This window comes from Erpetoichthys calabaricus, chromosome 5 (genome assembly GCF_900747795.2).
Source record: "Erpetoichthys calabaricus chromosome 5, fErpCal1.3, whole genome shotgun sequence".
Classification (NCBI taxonomy): Eukaryota; Metazoa; Chordata; class Cladistia; order Polypteriformes; family Polypteridae; genus Erpetoichthys; species Erpetoichthys calabaricus.
Genome location: NC_041398.2, coordinates 16,281,847 through 16,300,683, shown reverse-complemented (window position 1 = coordinate 16,300,683; position 18,837 = coordinate 16,281,847). Strand labels below are relative to the sequence as shown.

The window sequence follows — 18,837 nt, the reverse complement described above, 5'->3', positions numbered from 1 at the left end:
CAGTCGTTGAAGGGGTTTTCCTAAATATATACAAATTTTCATGATATTACAATAGGATGACTTTTAAAAGTAGATTTATTTTCGTGCACATAAAATCTGTTTCTGGGGAGACGCCACACATACAATAATCAGCTGCAGGCCAGCACAGATTAAAATACTTGCTGGAGATACGCCACAGGCACGATTATCAATTATATGCCACACATTACATCAGTTGCTGGGGACACTCTGCTGATTGCCCACTGCTGTGACAGAAAATTAAACGCATATTACAGACATCAAAGCCAGTATTACTGTCAGAGAAAATTAAAGGCATACAATACAGCGACGCATATTACAGCCACATACAAGCGAGTAAATATACAGCCATTTAATATAGACTGTTCCTACTAATGTTTATGCACTACTGTTCTAGTGCCCGTTATTGTAACGGGCTTAATGTCTAGTATATACAGTGGTGTGAAAAACTATTTGCCCCCTTCCTGATTTCTTATTCTTTTGCATGTTTGTCACACAAAATGTTTCTGATCATCAAACACATTTAACCATTAGTCAAATATAACACAAGTAAACACAAAATGCAGTTTTTAAATGATGGTTTTTATTATTTAGGGAGAAAAAAATTCCAAACCTACATGGCCCTGTGTGAAAAAGTAATTGCCCCCTTGTTAAAAAATAACCTAACTGTGGTGTATCACACCGGAGTTCAATTTCCGTAGCCACCCCCAGGCCTGATTACTGCCACACCTGTTTCAATCAAGAAATCACTTAAATAGGAGCTGCCTGACACAGAGAAGTAGACCAAAAGCACCTCAAAAGCTAGACATCATGCCAAGATCCAAAGAAATTCAGGAACAAATGAGAACAGAAGTAATTGAGATCTATCAGTCTGGTAAAGGTTATAAAGCCATTTCTAAAGCTTTGGGACTCCAGTGAACCACAGTGAGAGCCATTATCCACAAATGGCAAAAACATGGAACAGTGGTGAACCTTCCCAGGAGTGGCCGGCTGACCAAAATTACCCCAAGAGCGCAGAGACGACTCATCCGAGAGGTCACAAAAGACCCCAGGACAACGTCTAAAGAACTGCAGGCCTCACTTGCCTCAATTAAGGTCAGTGTTCACGACTCCACCATAAGAAAGAGACTGGGCAAAAACGGCCTGCATGGCAGATTTCCAAGACGCAAACCACTGTTAAGCAAAAAGAACATTAGGGCTCGTCTCAATTTTGCTAAGAAACATCTCAATGATTGCCAAGACTTTTGGGAAAATACCTTGTGGACTGATGAGACAAAAGTTGAACTTTTTGGAAGGCAAATGTCCCGTTACATCTGCCGTAAAAGGAACGCAGCATTTCAGAAAAAGAACATCATACCAACAGTAAAATATGGTGGTGGTAGTGTGATGGTCTGGGGTTGTTTTGCTGCTTCAGGACCTGGAAGGCTTGCTGTGATAGATGGAACCATGAATTCTACTGTCTACCAAAAAATCCTGAAGGAGAATGTCCGGCCATCTGTTCGTCAACTCAAGCTGAAGCGATCTTGGGTGGTGCAACAGGACAATGACCCAAAACACACCAGCAAATCCACCTCTGAATGGCTGAAGAAAAACAAAATGAAGACTTTGGAGTGGCCTAGTCAAAGTCCTGACCTGAATCCAATTGAGATGCTATGGCATGACCTTAAAAAGGCGGTTCATGCTAGAAAACCCTCAAATAAAGCTGAATTACAACAATTTTGCAAAGATGAGTGGGCCAAAATTCCTCCAGAGCACTGTAATAGACTCATTGCAAGTTATCGCAAACGCTTGATTGCAGTTATTGCTGCTAAGGGTGGCCCAAGCAGTTATTAGGTTCAGGGGGCAATTACTTTTTCACACAGGGCCATGTAAGTTTGGATATTTGTTCTCCCTAAATAATAAAAACCATCATTTACAAACTGCATTTTGTGTTTACTTGTGTTATATTTGACTAATGGTTAAATGTGTTTGATGATCAGAAACATTTTGTGTGACAAACATGCAAAAGAATAAGAAATCAGGAAGGGGGCAAATAGTTTTTCACACCACTGTATGTATGTATGTATATATATATATATATATATATATATATATATATATATATACACAGTACTGTGCAAAAGTTTTAGGCAGGTATGAAAAAATGTTGTAAGCAAAGAATGCTTTCAGAAATGGAAGTGTTAATCATTTATTTTCATCAGTCAACAAATTGCAGTGAATGAACAAAAGAGAAATCAAAATCAAATCCATATCTGGTGTGACCACCCTTTGCCTTCAAAACAGCATCAGTTCTTCTAGGTACACTTACACACAGTTTTAGAAGGAACTCGGCTGGTAGGTTGTTCCAAAGATCTTGGAGAACTAACCCCAGATCTTCTGTGGATGTCGGCTTCCTCACATCCTTCTGTCTCTTCATGTAATCCCAGACACGCTCGATGATGTTGAGATCAGGGTTCTGTGGGGGCCATACCATCACTTCCAGGACTTCTTGTTCTTCTTTACGCTGAAGATATTTCTTAATGACTTTGGTTGTATGTTTGGAGTCATTGTCCTGCTGCAGAATAAATTTGGGGCCAATCATACGCCTCCCTGATGGTATTGCATGATGGGTAAGTATCTGCCTGTATTACTCAGCATTGAGAACACCATTAATCTTGACCAAATCTCCAACTCCATTTGCAGAAATGCAGCCCCAAACGTTCAAGGAACCTCCACCATGCTTCACTGTTGCCTGCAGACAACAAACTGCCTTCTGCTACAGCGAAATATTTCAAATTTGGACTCATCAGTCCAGAGCACCTGCTGCCATTTTTCTGCCCCCCAGTTCCTATGTTTTCGTGAATACTTGAGTCGCTTGGCCTTGTTTCCACGTCGGAGGTTGCAACTCTTCCATGAAGACCACTTCTGACCAGACTTCTCCGGACAGTAGATGGGTGTACCTGGGTCCCACTGGTTTCTGCCAGTTCTGAGCTGATGGCACTGCTGGACATCTTTCGATTTCGAAGGGTAATAAGCTTGATGTGTCTTTCATCTGCTGCACTAAGTTTCCTTGACCGACCACTGCGTCTACGATCCTCCACGTTGCCCGTTTCTTTGTGCTTCTTCAAAAGAGCTTGAACAGCACATCTTGAAACCCCAGTCTGCTTTGAAATCTTTGTCTGGGATTTTAATTGCTCCTTATTAGCAATAAGATGCAAACGACAAATGAAACCAGCAGTTGTCCATTTTGCTTGTTACCCTTTTACACCTCTGTGTGTGTTTATCGTGCACTATTTGGTTTAATTAAATACTTGGAAGGAAAGAGAAGAGAAAAAAGTGAAGGATTGAGAATTAGTCATCCGTTTTACACTTCAAAGTATTTGGATGATATCCTTAGAATGGAAAAAAAAATCTAGGATATGAGAATGACTTGACATAGCAGAGTTAAAGCACTAACAAGCCATGAAATGTAATTATTGGCAAGGATTGTTTTCTAATTAAGCAACTGGGTTGGAACAAAAACCCGCGGCCCTCCAGGAATGACTTTGCCCACCCCTGACATAGCCGGTAAAATGAGCTCCCTGACTGGGATCAGTTAGAAGTAAACGGACGGCTAGTACCCATTTCTATTATCGTGATGCAAATCGGATTTTCGTTTTTAAGATTAGGTGTAACAGGTGTATAAAATAAGAAATTTAGTTTGTTGGAGTTTCACCAAATCCTGATAACATTCATTGTGTTGTATGTTTTCTTGTTGTGCTCCTCTTATATTTCTCTCCTCTGTGCGTTGCGTTAATGTGACGTCATCAGTGTGCGCCTATCCGAGTATTCGTTGTCTTACTGTGAGCGTAGGTAAGCACGCGGTTATTCTCTGTATGGTAAAATTATTTTAGATTGAGTTTTTTTTTTTTTTAATATGACAGTAATTGTAATATGATTTTTTGTTGTATACAGTTGTTGTTTTGAAATATTTTGAATGCTTTTCTATTCATTTTAGTTATGTGTTAATGTGAGCGTTCAGCAGCCTTTCCATGTGGTTTTCTTTTGTTAATAGGAGGAATCACAGAGCTTGAATTTTCACTTTTTTATGTTCTCTGTTTTAATATTTCATGTATGTTATTTTTTTATTTGTATATTGAGCTATGCATGCCGTTGCAATTTAGATTGAGTCCAGTGTGCGTTGTGTTACTGTGAGAGGAGGAGGAGAAATCACAAAGCTTGAATTGTCACTTTTTATGTTCTCTGTTTTAATATTTCAAACAATTAATAAAAATAAATAAATAAAGAGAAATCATCAAGAACTAAAGGGTGTTTGCATTACTCCCGTGTGGCGGTTTGGGTAGGTCAGTTTAATAATTTTAAACTCCAAAAATTAGGGGCGGCGGCCCCACCGATTTGCGTGACGATAATAGGGCCGTCAGTTTAGTAACCCAGTTTGAACTGGGCCAGTCGGTAGCCACTGCTGTTCACTTGAAAGAAATGAGGACGGCGGGTAAGAAATGAAAACGACTACTTACAACTGTTTAGAAAGAGAATGACATTTATGTTATTTACCCAGTTTGAACTGCTCCGGTCGCTAAACCGGGAAATTGAACTTCGCAGCACAGCTTTACCTCTGCAAGTAGTTTTGTTCTCCATATCAAAGTTTCAGGAAAACAAAATGGAGTTATTATCCATGACTCTTAAAAATAAATGTCACTACATGAGTAAATGTTTAAGGGCTACTTATAAAGTGAAAGTGGCCGAGTACATTTGCTTTGACTGAATTTGAGAAACAACTTAAGGACTTCTTCTGGTTGTGCAGGAAGAGTTGTCATTTGCAGTAGTGTCCATTAAAACACTTGGAAGGTAGATTTCAAATCCAAACTTTAATTTGCAGATATAGATGTACCTATACTTTATTTTTTTATTGTAGACCACACAGTCATATCTATTCTTAGTTCTCAAATTACAACAAAGGAAAATCACGTTGCAAATCTTTCACAAATAATTAATCGTAAAGTTGCAATGCTGAAGTTGGCCACGAGATGGCACATTTGTAACTAAAGGTACTATTGAGAAACGTTTTAGTGTTAATGAAATTACAAGCGTAACTATTATAATACAAACAAAAAACCAAATGAACAGAACTTAGGTTGCTTCGTTTGACGCCCACTACTTTTAAGGAACTCTCTAACTTTGTGAAGTACAAATGCTTACACAGACTGTGGGAACAGCCACGCTTTCTCTTTCTACCTACAACCCACAGTACTTCGCTCAGCAGAAGGCAGCGTCTAAGTCCGTCGTCCTGATGACTGAACTCCGCCTCTCAGACAGTAACGGTTTGTCTTTTAAATGTCTTTGTCCAAATTACTATTGCTATCCTCATTAGTACTCTCATCACTGCTATTTTGGCACACATACGTCACACTGTACATATTTCTGGGTTGATGACAAACGTATTGTTAATTGAGCGGAGTATGAGCGCCAAACTAGTTGAAGACAAATCTAAAATCTTTATAAAGTGTCATTTTTTTTCCGACAGCCCTTTACAGAAGCTTACTGTCACGTTTGAAATGCAATCACACGAAATGCTGGCGAAACTAGAACGAGGACTTCACAATTCTGGTGTGATGGAGTGAAAAGCAGAGCGGGCGTTTGGCACGGAGCGGAAAATCAAATGCAATAAATTCGGGAGTCGTCTCCCCTCGACTGTCTCGTATATGCAGATATGATGATGGATATTTGAGGAGTAAAACCGCAAGACAAGGAATCTGTTTTCAATGTTATGTACATTAAAGAAGCACCCATTCATTTTCCAACCCGCTGAGTCTGAACACAGGGTTACGGGGGTCTTCTGGAGCCAATCCCAGCCAACACGGGGCGTAAGGCAGGAACAAATCCCAGGCAGGGCGCCAGCCCACCGCAGGTCTCACACACACTAGGGACAACCATCAACAAGAAATCACATCAAATTAATCATATATTGAACAGTTATTATAAGAGTAACGTTGAACAAATCGGACTCTGCAGCTGCATTAATAAATAAATAAAATAAACTCGAGCGTGTGTTCAGGTAAAGTACCACTTCCGGTTAGTGGAAATAGCCCAAAAGTTGCTTGGTCTAATTAAAACCGTACTTAAGTTATCGCGTTTAAATTGACATACACTCACACACACACACAGACATAATTCCAAAAATGGTATTTTCGGACTCTTAAACGTCAAGATTCATCAAAATCTCGAAATGGAATTTTTGGACGATTCCAATACTTTCCCTGTGCAGTAGTTCGTATACGCGAAAATTTCAAGGGGTTTAAAATGTCGAGTCATTAAAATCTCGACATCGAATTTTTGAATGATTACAATACTTTCCCTATACCAGGGGTGGGCAGATTCAGTCCTGGAGGGCCGCAGTGGCTGCAGGTTTTTGCTCCAACCCAATTGCTTAATAAGAAGCCCTTATTGCTCAAGTAACACTTCAGCTTCACTTAAGTTGTTTCGCTCGTTAAGATTTTGAACCCTTATTGCTTATTTTAGTCTTAAACAGCTGTACTCTTGGTTTTTAATTGCTCCTAATTAGCACCACCACGCAAATGACAAAAGAGACCAGCATTTCTCCATTTAGCTTGTTTTCATTTACACCTGTGTGTATTTATCATGCACTATTTGGTTTAATTAAATACTTGGAAGGAAAGTGAAGAGAAAAAAGCGAAGCACTGAGAATTACTCATCTGTTTTAGACTTCAAATCATTTGGATGATATCCTTAGAAAGGAAAATAAATCTAGGATATGAGAATGACATGGCAGAGGTAAAGCACTAGCAAGCCATGCAATTAAATAATTGACAAGGATTGTTTTTTAATTAAGCAACTGGGTTGGAACAAAAACCTGCAACCACTGCGGCCCTCCAGGACCGAATCTGCCCACCCCTGCCCTATACGAGAAAGAAAAACGGTGGGCGAGCACGAGAAGATCAGGAACACTCACCGCTCAATGCGCCTGCGCTAAATGAAAAGACGCATTGAATTCCACGGGACCCCGAAATCTTCAGCACAGCGCAGCTCCCAGTCAGAACGTTATCACGGCACAGGTTCAGGAAGCGAGCGATGACCACCGTTCGAAATAAACGCGTGAACGAGCGATTCGCCAGCAAAACGAACCGCTTATTGGCCACACTTGAACTCTGCGCGCGCTACCTTGTCCCTCACCGCCGGGCATTTCCCACAAGTACTTGACTTTTCCTTACCTTTCAGCACATTTGCTTGGTTTTCAGGTAGAGCGAAGACACTCCATTGGAGAGCGGAAGCCGTGTGCTAGGAGAAAAGGAATCAAGACAAAACAAATGACGTCATCGTCACGCGACGAAGGACACGTGATCCCGCGCACACCTTATTGTTACTGCAGCCCAGCTCTCCATTCGTCACATGTGTTCACTTCTCAGACAAAGAAATCAAAGTACGTGAGGTAAGAGAAAGTCGTTAGGGTGGGAATCTCCCTCGTTGAAGGATTTCTAAATGGAGGAGATGTCCGACACAGAGTGGGTCGCTCGCATTTAGGGGCTGTGCTTTTGTTCTCTCTCTTGGTATTGGCAGTTCAAATCGCTCTCTCACAGCTTACTTCGAGTTGCGGTACCGTGGAAATTTTACCACTAGGTTTGAGGTTTTATGAAAGTATCGGTGCCCCTTGAAATAAGAACACCTTTTTCATTTAGCGCAGTCTTATTTGTGCTCGCGCATTTTCAGCGCTGTTTCGCCCTGCGAGTTCACGCCTTGTTTAGTGTTGTTCGTCGGTCCCACGCACGCGCAGCCGCACGCTCTTCTTCACGATAACGCACAGCGCCGTCGTTAAATGTCTTATCGACTTCGTCGGCGGAACGCTGGGCCCCGCTTTCCGAATTAATTATTTAAAATAATCGTTCCGATAAAATTGTTAATGCATGTATTTTATAGTTAATATAAAATAAAAACGAAATAAAAATACTAAACGTGATATGGAAATGAGTGTCCTGTCTAGTGGAACGTACGTAGACACGACAGTGCCACAGACAACTTCCAGCAAGCTTTTAAAATAGAGTTTGCACACTTCTTGCTATCTAGTGTTCCTGTTAACAAGCAGCAGTCGGGGGGCAAAGACTGAGCGGTGAAAATGAGAAGCCCCTCCAGTGGAAGGACAGCCGATAAAGTGAAGACTGTCTGACAGGATTAGTAAGAAAACTGAACCATATCAGCTGTCCAGTGGTCATTTAACAAGGAGCAGACACCTCCGTAGCAAAGGGCCAGCTGTGGAAATAAGGGCCCCTTCCAGCGTGAAAGCACCAAGGGGCACAGCAGATGCGGAATGTTATAGAGACCTGTGGAAGAAAAAAAAAATATCGGACACCCCCCACTGGGATACCCCTGTTTAACGATAAAACACAAGCAGGAAAAATCAGTCATTCTTATTATGTAAATCTCACAAGAGGCAACGCAGCGTATCTTATTAGCAAATGTTGCAAAAGAAAAGAGGGTCCTCTGAACTCCTCCACTTGGGGCAGGATCTCGCTCCCAACCCTGAGAGGGCACTCCACCCTTTTCCGGCTGAGGACCATGGTCTCGGATTTGGAGGTGCTGATTCCCATCCCAGCCGCTTCACACTCAGCTGTGAACCGATCCAGAGAGAGCTTAAGATCACGGCCTGATGAAGCAAACAGGACATCATCATCTGCAAAAAGCAGTGACCCAATCCTGAGTCCACCTAGCCAGACCCCCTCAACACCCTGGCTGTGCCTAGAAATTCTGTCCATAAAAGTTATGAACAGAATCAGTGACAAAGGGCAGCCCTGGCGGAGTCCAACTCTCACTGGAAACGGGTTCGACTTACTGCTGGCAATGCGGACCAAGCTCTGACACCGATCGTACAGGGACTGAACAGCCCTTATCAGGGGGTCCGGTACCCCATACTCTCGGAGCACCACCCACAGGATTCCCCGAGGGACACGGTCGAACGCCTTTTCCAAGTCCACAAAACACATGTAGACTGGTTGGGCAAACTCCCATGCACCCTCCAGGACCCTGCTAAGGGTGTAGAGCTGGTCCACTGTTCCGCGACCAGGACGAAAACCACACTGTTCCTCCTGAATCTGAGGCTCAACTATCTGACGGACCCTCCTCTCCAGAACCCCTGAATAGACTTTTCCAGGGAGGCTGAGGAGTGTGATCCCTCTGTAGTTGGAACACACCCTCCGGTCCCCCTTCTTAAAGAGGGGGACCACCACCCCAGTCTGCCAATCCAGAGGCACTGTCCCTGATGTCCATGCGATGTTGTAGAGACGTGTCAACCAAGACAGCCCTACAACATCCAGAGCCTTGAGGAACTCCGGGCGTATCTCATCCACCCCTGGGGGCCCTGCCACCAAGGAGTTTTTTGACCACCTCGGTGACCTCAGTCCCAGAGATGGGGGAGCCCACCTCCGAGTTCCCAGGCTCTGCTTCCACATTGGAAGACATGTTATTGGGATTGAGGAGGTCTTCGAAGTACTCCCCCCACCGACCCACAACGTCCCGAGTCGAGGTCAGCAGCGCACCATCCCCACCATACACAGTGTTGACACTGCACTGCTTCCCCCTCCTGAGACACCAGACGGTGGACCAGAATCTCCTCGAAGCCATCCGAAAGTCGTTCTTCATGGCCTCCCCAAACTCCTCCCATGCCCGAGTTTTTGCCTCGGCAACCACCGAAGCCGCATTCCGCTTGGCCTGCCGGTACCTATCAGCTGCCTCCAGGGTCCCACAGGACAAAACTATTCACATAACAATGATTAATACAAAATCCATCCATCCATTTTCCAACCCGCTGAATCCAAACACAGGGTCACGGGGGTCTGCTGGAGCCAATCCCAGCCAATACAGGGAGCAAGGCAGGGACCAATCCCGGGCAGGGTGCCAAACCACCGCAGGACACACACAAACACACCAAACACACACTAGGGCCAATTTAGAATCGCCAATCCACCTAACCTGCATGTCTTTGGACTGTGGGAGGAAACCGGAGCGCCCGGAGGAAACCCACGCAGACACGGGGAGAACATGCAAACTCCACGCAGGGAGGACCTGGGAATCGAACCCAGATCTCCCAACTGCGAGGCAGCAGCGCTACCCACTGCGCCACCATGCTGCCCTTAATACAAAATATAAAGTAAAAATACATAAAATAAATTAACCTGCACTCTACCTTTGAAAAGAGTCATGGCTGGTGTGAGTGAGTTTCAAAACTGTTGGGTGGAATCCCACAACAGGACAACACACAGAAGAGCGTCCCAAAGCAATCGCAGTCTCCCAGCGCTGTAGCAGTTCGCCGTGAAAGCGAATGCGAAAAGATTGCAGACATGCTATAAGCGTCTGCCGTCGATGGGCGACACAAGGAACATTATAAATGCGCAGGGCACAGTACTACTTGGCCACGGCCCTTCCTGACTGCTGTGTCTGTGTATAGGAGAGCAGCAGATCCTGCGACAATAAATAACCGCGCTGTTACTGTTTCAAACTGAATAAAGCTGATGCTGCACAGTACTGAGTACACTACGGTACTGAGACTCCGCTTTGTGTTTTGGGGTGCAAGACGGTGACTCGCATATATACAGTATAGAGTCACAAAGCTGTAATAAACAGTATACACGCATACGGATGTTGACTATATGAGTGAGGCACGCTGACTCAGACGGAGAATAGGAGACGATTACCCACAATCCCACAGCAAGAGAGAGAAGAACCATCAGCTCAGTTGTGATCACATGACGCTCAGCAGACAAAGTGTATACATACTACTCGTACTGCAAGATCTCGCTCGTTTTATCAAGTCAACATTTATTTATTGTCTTGCAAAACTCTCAAACCGAGGTTCCACTGTGTGTGTGTGTGTGTGTGTGTACATAAATATATATACAAACATCCATACATAACAGGGGCCTCAAACCTTTGTACAGTATTGTGGGCTGAAAATGACAGCAGGGGGACATTAAAGCCATCTCCATGCCTGAGGAGTGAGAAGTGGGCAGCTCTTAGATCAGGTTCTATTCAATAAGGGCGCACACAAAAAGGCAACCTCAATTGGGCGCGGCGAATAAAGGCAAATGCAACAAAATTATTACAGAAAATTTATTAGATAAAGGCGATGATTGAACGTATAAAAAAGTGAAAGTAAGTATATTAAAACATCCAATTAATTAATGCATGAACTTCTAACGAACTATTTCTAAAGCTCTCTATATTTCGTTGTTTTCTGCTCTTACTCATTGTTGTGTTACACTTGAAGCTGTAGATTATGTGCAATGCCACGTAGATATTTGATTATTATCTACTATCCATCCATCCATCCATTTTCCAACCCGCTGAATCCGAACACAGGGTCACGGGGGTCTGCTGGAGCCAATCCCAGCCAACACAGGGCACAAGGCAGGAAACAATCCAGGGCAGGGTGCCAACCCACCGCAGATTATCTACTATTATTATCTAAATTATCTACGAATGCCTTTATTCGCCGCGCCCAATTGAGGTCGCCCTTTTGAAGCTCGCCTTTATTGAAGGATACCCTTAGATCATCCTCCTGTAATAGATGTTCAGGCAGGCAAACTGAGGATGTTGATTGGTTTGCTAACATTTTAATGGCAGTCACATGACTTGACATGTCTTTGTGCTCAGTGTGTGTTTCAGTTGTTTTAACCGTGATTGAGGTTTAGACTATGAAAGCGTCACAGGCCGAGTCTCTTTAAAATGGTGGCTTTAGTTACGGCCGATCTCCTCTTTGGATCATTTCCTGTTGCATTTGGGACAGCTTTGACATACAGTATATTGCCAGTAGAAAACAGCTTGATAGTATAATACAATTTTTAGTCTTTTGGAAAAGTACAGGTGCAAAGACTAAAACTGCTTAAGTTTTAACTTTGTGACATCTGCTCAAAATTTGTTCTATCGGAGTCTAAGGAGGATAGACCTGGATAGGCTGTTCAGTGCAGAGACAGTTGAGGAGCAGTGGAGAAGGTTTAAAAGGGGGTTTACACATAATGCATGACATGTACATAGTAAATTTGGAATTTGTAAGATATTTATTAAAAGTCTAAAGTGGGTTAATAAAGGGCTTGAAAAGAAACTGATAAAAAAACAATCCTATGAACCAGGCGTATGAGACTAACAACTTCAATCTGAATCATAGGGCATATGAGAACATGAGGGCAACCATTAAGAAGGATACCAGGGAGGCTAACAGACATTGGGAAAGGATGTGCATCAGAAATAGTGAAGGGGAATTAAAAGATATAGACAATGAAATAACGGATGCTCTAAACTCACATTTTTCTGAGGTCTTCACAAGTGAGGAAGTGGATGACCTCCTATCAGTAACAGGGACTACTAAGGAGGTACTGAGGGTTTTAGAAGTTGTTAGAGGGAGAAGAGCTGCTCAGATTAAATAGGCTGAAATCAAATAAATCGCCAGGACCAGATAATATTGACCCTCGAGTTCTTAAGGAGGCCAGAGAGTACAGATAGAAACCCTTGAGTGCGCACTGGGGAAATTCCAAAGGACTAGAAAATGGTAGATATAATCCTGTTATATAAAAAGGGGGTGACAGGGCAGATCCAAGCAACTGTAGGCCAGTAATCTTAACGTGCATCACAGGAACATTAATGGAAGGAATTATTAAGAATAAGATTGGGCAACACCTGACAAGGACAGAAGTTTACTGAGCAGTCAGCATGGGGTCAGAAGAGAGAGGTCGTGTTTTACTAACATGCTGGAATTCTATGTGGAGGCAACCAAAGGATATGAACAGAGTGGAGCAGAGGAGATTATTTATCTGGACTTTCAGAAAGCATTTGATGAGAGGGTGGGCATCAAACTAAAAGAAGTGACAGTTCAGGGTGTGGTGTGTCGATGGGTGAAGAATTGTCTCAGACACAGGAAGCAGAGGGTGATGGTGAGAGGAACCTCATCAGAAATAGGTGACATTAAGAGTGGTGACCAGCAGGGGGCAGTGCTGGAGCCGCTGATATTTTTAATATATATAAATGATTTAGATAGGAATATAAGTAACAAGCTGGTGAAGTTTGCAGAAGATACCAAGATAGGTGGAAATCAGAATTGGCCGATGTTAAGAGTGGTGACCAGCAGGGGGCAGTGCTGGGGACGCTACAATTTTAATAAATATGAAGGATTTAGAATGGGAATATCAATAACAAGCTGGTTAAGTTTGCAAGTAGTGTGGAAGACAGTAGGACTGTAGGGTCCTTCAAAACTAAACTTGACGTTATTATGGATAGCACTTGCAAGCTTTGTTGGGCTGAATGGCCTGTTCTTGTCCTTGTTAGTCTAATCTTCTCAATATTCAAAGCGATAGTGCAAAATAATACCTTTTTAAATGTTTTCCCCTTCCGTGTTTTTGACTTTGCATTAATCACTCAGACTTTGTCTTCCCATCAAGTAGGGTTTCACTCCAAATCTGTTGATCTTGCTCACAGAGGGTTCACAGCATTTTAAATGTCTCTTAAAATCTCATGCAGTCATTTTGTTGGTGTTTTAGTTACCTCTGAAATGTGGTTGCATTATTTTTTTTTTTGACAGATTTATGAAGTAACTATATAACTTTTATTTTGACAGATATAAAAAGAAGCCTCTTTCCCAGTTCACTTGGCCATGAAGTGAAGCTGCAAATGGCCTCCAGGCCAGAGCGGTCAGTGTGAAAAGGGAATCTCGGGGGAGAAAAGAGCAGACATTTGGGAGAGAGAAGAGTTTTACACAGAGCATGGCCTCAAGCAACAATGACAGCATGGACAAACAACTGGCATGCATTAAGCAAGAGGATTGTGAGTGGGGTGCATTAACAGATTTGTACGTGAAGGCCGAGGATTGTGAGGGGCAATGTTCAGTTTTCAAAGAGGAGTCCAAGGAGAAGGCTATTGAAATTAAGGTCGAGAAGTCCGAGGTTTTGCCAGTTGCTCTTGATCTGCAAACGCGTGAAAGCGGGAATATTTACAAGCAAGATAATGGTGAAGAGTCTCGTTCCAGTTCACAGCCCCGGTTCACTAATATGGGACAACAGGCGACCCAGCAGAATCCTGTGGAACTCAAATCCGAGTCTTCTGATTCTGAAGAGAAAACCACAGCAAGAAACGTGAGAGACGAAGAAGAGCGGAAGTCCTCTATGAGTGTTGGAATAAGTAAGTAATGTGATTAAACCTCAAAGAAGGTGAAACTGAGAGCATGTGCTGAGTTTTACCTGGGTTTGTCTGTGGTGTTTTTAGTAGATACGGGAATAGAGATGAGCCACTCGGGTGCATAACGACCTGACAGCTAATAAACTCTAAAAGTCTAAGTAAAACTGAACGTGCCCAGCACAAGATTTTTCCCACATAACGCTCTGATTTTAGCAGTAGATTGTGACCAATATTATGTTTAATGAAGTAAAAGAATCAAGTCTTCTATCAACTGTGCTCCAATGAGGGGACACATGCACAAATAAATCAAAATCATTACATTTGTACCGCTAAATCTACTGGAGTGATTTTGGTCCAAAGGCTTCTGTCCTTTTCTGAGGCCGTCCCCAGTGTCATTCAGATCGAGTGACTTGTCTGTGCTCATCGTGTCCAGAGCCTCGCATCCTAACATAGACGTTTTGTAAAACACAGCCCTGGCCTTATGTTGATAATTATATAATACACACCTCACATAATATGTGGGGAACGGTCAATGATTCAGTGCGCACTTACAACTAAAACAGACATAATGTCCCATCATCTTCTCAGTCACCGTTACTCGGTCAAACCTGGAGGAAGAGCAGCCACATCACACAAGCCGACCTGTAGGGGGTGGACAGTCCAGCCTGTCTGACTTCCCTTCACCCTCAACTTACAACCACACTGGGCCAGTTTAGAGTCTCCCCACCTCCCCATTCCACCTGACCTTCTTGGGAATGTAAAGGAAGAATTGGAGTCGCGTGATGACATAAAGAGAATGTGAAGTCCATATGGACAGGATTTACAAATAGAAGTTATAGGTAGTCTTATTGTTTCATTTAACTTTGGTTTCTAAGGCATCAAAATCGTATCAGAAAATTCAAGCAAAGAGAAACTGAAGTCCACATGGGCAATATCTGGGTGCAGGATTTGACCACAGAATGCGGAACATCTGAGACCGCAGAGAAAACTAAACTGACCTGCCAGATTTCAGTTGGTGGTGGTCAATGAATTCCAACCCACCCCCTGTCTATGGTCACTCCACAACACATAGGGCTTCAGCCAGAAACAGTTGTGCTAACCACTGTGGTTTACTAATAGAAGTTATAGGTAGTCTTATTGTAGCAAAGGACCAGTGTGTCTGTAGTGTGTTCAGGACTCCGGAGTGTCGGTCAGGACACTGGTAAATGATTCCGAGAATTCCACACAGCAGCTCAGAATGAAATTTATTTGAAGATTTACACCTGTGTTTGAATAGGTATATATGTGTGGTCTACAATACAAAAGAGTACATAAAACGTATTGGTAAATTACACAAAGTCCACTAGATGGCAGTGTTACTCAAATTAGACACTATCGGCAGAATGGAATCCAAATAAATAAAGTATCCATAAATAGTATTAACAAACTTATAGTGAAGTACATTGATGTAGTACCATAAGCTATTATTAAATAGTATTGCTTCATGTAAATAACACTAAGGTACATGTAGCTGCTGAAATATAAGGTGTCATCAGGCACAGGTAAGACACGTGTCAAAAGAATTCTCAGAGTCCAAGAGTTCGTTTTAAAGGTATCTAGTGAAAGTTAAAAGCAAATAATCCAAACAAGAATTAAAGAAAAAATAGAATAAAAGGCAAAAAAAGGAAAAAAAAATGTATCTTCTATAAACTTAGCTTTTCTTGAAAGACTTTAGTTATTTCTATACTTAAAGGTTCTTAATTTCTTCTTCTGTACGCTTTACACACGGCACAACACATAAATTATGTGTTGTTTTCTTACATATTTTACTTCTCACACTCAAAAGGCTCGTAAGCCGGTTGGCACATAGGCAAGTGCCCAGGCACGGTCATGTGCGGTCACGGTTAAAAACCGTATGCCTCTACACCTTATACAAGGCAAGGGTGTCACTAACTAACTGAAGAATAATGTTTATTCCAAGCTGTTAGAAATGGCAAGAAGATACCAATACGATTCTATTTATGGGGGTTATAGGAACCTCCCATAATTTATGCATTGTCATCTAAGAAATATTCATGAATATTATAGAACAAGGAAAATGGGACCCTAATGCCCATCATAGTCTAATGTGATGGGTGTTATGTGACTGACGTTGAGGGCGTTCCGTGATGTTGAGGCATTACAATGGCTGACTGACTTCATAGGTACTGCGGTCTGCAATTACACTTTGTTGAAATTAAGTGGAGATTGTTAATTTGAATATAGTACACAAGCAAACAATAAGCCAATACGTATTTTTATCTTACCACAACTTACCTCAAATTTGGACGATTTCTTGAAATTAGTAGCCAAAATCCATGTGCACAGCCACACCAACACTTTGCTTCCACCATGCGGATGTAATTTCCACCACGACTGCTAGATGGCGTGACCAGTACTTCCAATATGATCCTTGGTACATATTGAAAATGCATCAACTGGCCTTGGTGGGATACATATGCCAATTCAGCTGCATTCAGGCCGGAAGCAATTTGAAGCGATTTTGTGACAATCGTCTACAAGGGGTTAAAAAGAAGTAAAATGTTCAGTGAAGAAGTTTCAATAAAAGATTGAACAGAGATGGATACATACATTGAAAATATCTGTATTTGGCGGGTCTATGTAGACCCAGATGTGTAATAGTGTCAGCTAAACTCAAGGGTTAACTAAACTCTTTGTATCATTACAGATTGTCCACAGAATGTCAGCTTCTCCCCATCTTCATTTGCTGAGACTTCTCCTCAGTGCAGACTGCAACACAAACAGGACAAGGAGGAGAAGATGAAGAAACCAACAAAAGGATCAGCAAATTTGACAGCATCCTCTTTGCGTTCCAGTTCTCTTCCTGCAAGAGAAGCCATCAGCACCGACAAACAACAAAGGCATAATACAGATCAAGAAGCTTTGTATGCTGGCCAAGAGTGTGGACAAGCTTATAAAAGCAAATCTGAATTTAAAGATCTCAAGTCAAATTGTACAGCATCAAAGCCATTTTGCTGTTCTGAATGTGGCAAACGATTTTCAGACATTTACAATCTCCAAAGACATACAAGAATTCACACTGGAGAGAAGCCATATGGCTGTGCCGATTGTGGAAAAAGATTCATTAAAAGTAGCAGTCTAAAGAACCACACAAGAATTCATACAGGAGAGAAGCCTTATTGCTGTTCAGAATGTGGGAAAAGTTTCACAGAGAGTACCCATCTGCAGAAGCATAAAAAACGAATTCACACAGGAGAAAAGCCTCATTGCTGCACTGAATGTGGCAAACAATTTTACGACAGCTACAGACTCCAAAAACATAAAAGAATCCACACTGGAGAAAAGCCTTATGGCTGTGCTGAATGTGGAAAACAATTTGCTGACCGTAGCCGTCTTCACACCCACACAAGAATGCATAATGGAGAAAAGCCATATTGCTGTTCTGAATGTGGGAAACTATTTTCTGATATTTACAAGCTCCAAATTCATACGAGAATCCACACTGCCGAGAAGCCATTTGGCTGCGCTGATTGTGGAAAAAGATTCAATCAAAGTAGCCGTCTTCAGAGCCACACAAGGATTCATACAGGAGAGAAGCCATATTGTTGTTCTGACTGTGGGAAAAGATTCAATGACAGTAGCAACCTTCAGAAGCACAAAAGAATTCACACAGGAGAAAAACCTCATTGCTGTCCTGAATGTGGGAAACAATTCTATGACAGTTACAAGCTCCAAAGACATAAAAGAATCCACACTGGGGAAAAGCCTTATGGTTGTGCTGAATGTGGCAAACGATTCACGGACAGTAGCAATCTTCAGAGCCACGCGAGGGTTCATACTGGAATTAAGCCATATTGCTGTTCTGAATGTGGCAAGAGGTTTACGGAGAGCAGCAGTCTTCGTGAGCACATCCAGATTCATACTGGAGAGAAGGCATATGGCTGTTCTGAATGTGGGAAAAGATTCACGAGGAATAGTGGTCTTCTGAGGCACATGCAAATTCATGCTCAATAGAAGCTGTATTGCTGTTAACGTTCATTTTTACTCATTAAATATGATTTTTCACCATTTGATTATTTATTGATTTACATTGAATGACTTAGCTGTTAGCCTTTGCCTTTTAGCGCTCTTAGAAAACATTTTAAGTAAAGCCACTTGATCTTTGACCCATTCCCTGCTGCTATTTTAGTACAAGAACAAGTATTGATAAGAAAACCAGTACAATCTGGTGTAGCAGAATGTAATGTAGGATAGATGCTAAAAAGTATGTAATAAGTCAGAAGTGCAAGTTAGAACAAAAATGTGCCTACGTACATCATGTTGCTCACCCGGCCTCTTAAGATTTTTTATGCGGCTGATCCAGTGTTTGCTCCCGATTGGACATCAGAACTTTATACGGAGTGGTTCAATAAATGTCTTTCCTTTTTGCCCACCCAAGTTAAAATTAGTCTTTGGTACTCTAATAATGTTTGTCATCATTATTCTGTTGTGCTGCTGTATTTTTATGAGAGTCTTTATTCCACCTGTCGCCAAAATCTTGGTAAACACTTATGCTCTCCCTCCTGATATCGGATAAGTTGCCTTATGCCAATGTAGACCTACCTGAATCTTTTACTTTAAAAAATATACAGTGGTGTGAAAAACTATTTGCCCCCTTCCTGATTTCTTATT

The 18,837-nt window shown here is 42.2% G+C and overlaps 2 protein-coding genes across 2 annotated transcripts in view; one reads left to right on the top strand and one right to left on the bottom strand.

The window, feature by feature from the left end:
* LOC114641792 (zinc finger protein 665-like) overlaps positions 1-7,307 on the bottom strand; it is a 65,887-nt gene extending 58,580 nt beyond the window's left edge. Inside the window, exon 1 of the mRNA XM_051927755.1 lies at positions 7,227-7,307. The gene's annotated coding sequence lies outside the window, so the exon portion shown is untranslated. The remainder of the gene's footprint in view (positions 1-7,226) is intronic.
* Positions 7,308-7,367: 60 nt separating this feature from the next.
* Positions 7,368-18,589, top strand: LOC114641788 (gastrula zinc finger protein XlCGF26.1-like). Its single transcript, XM_028790808.2, has 3 exons — positions 7,368-7,444; positions 13,610-14,169; positions 16,874-18,589. The coding sequence occupies exons 2-3, from the start codon at positions 13,755-13,757 to the stop codon at positions 18,178-18,180; spliced, it is 1,722 nt and encodes a 573-aa protein (XP_028646641.1). The 5' UTR covers positions 7,368-7,444; positions 13,610-13,754; the 3' UTR covers positions 18,181-18,589.
* The last annotated feature ends 248 nt before the right edge of the window (positions 18,590-18,837 follow it).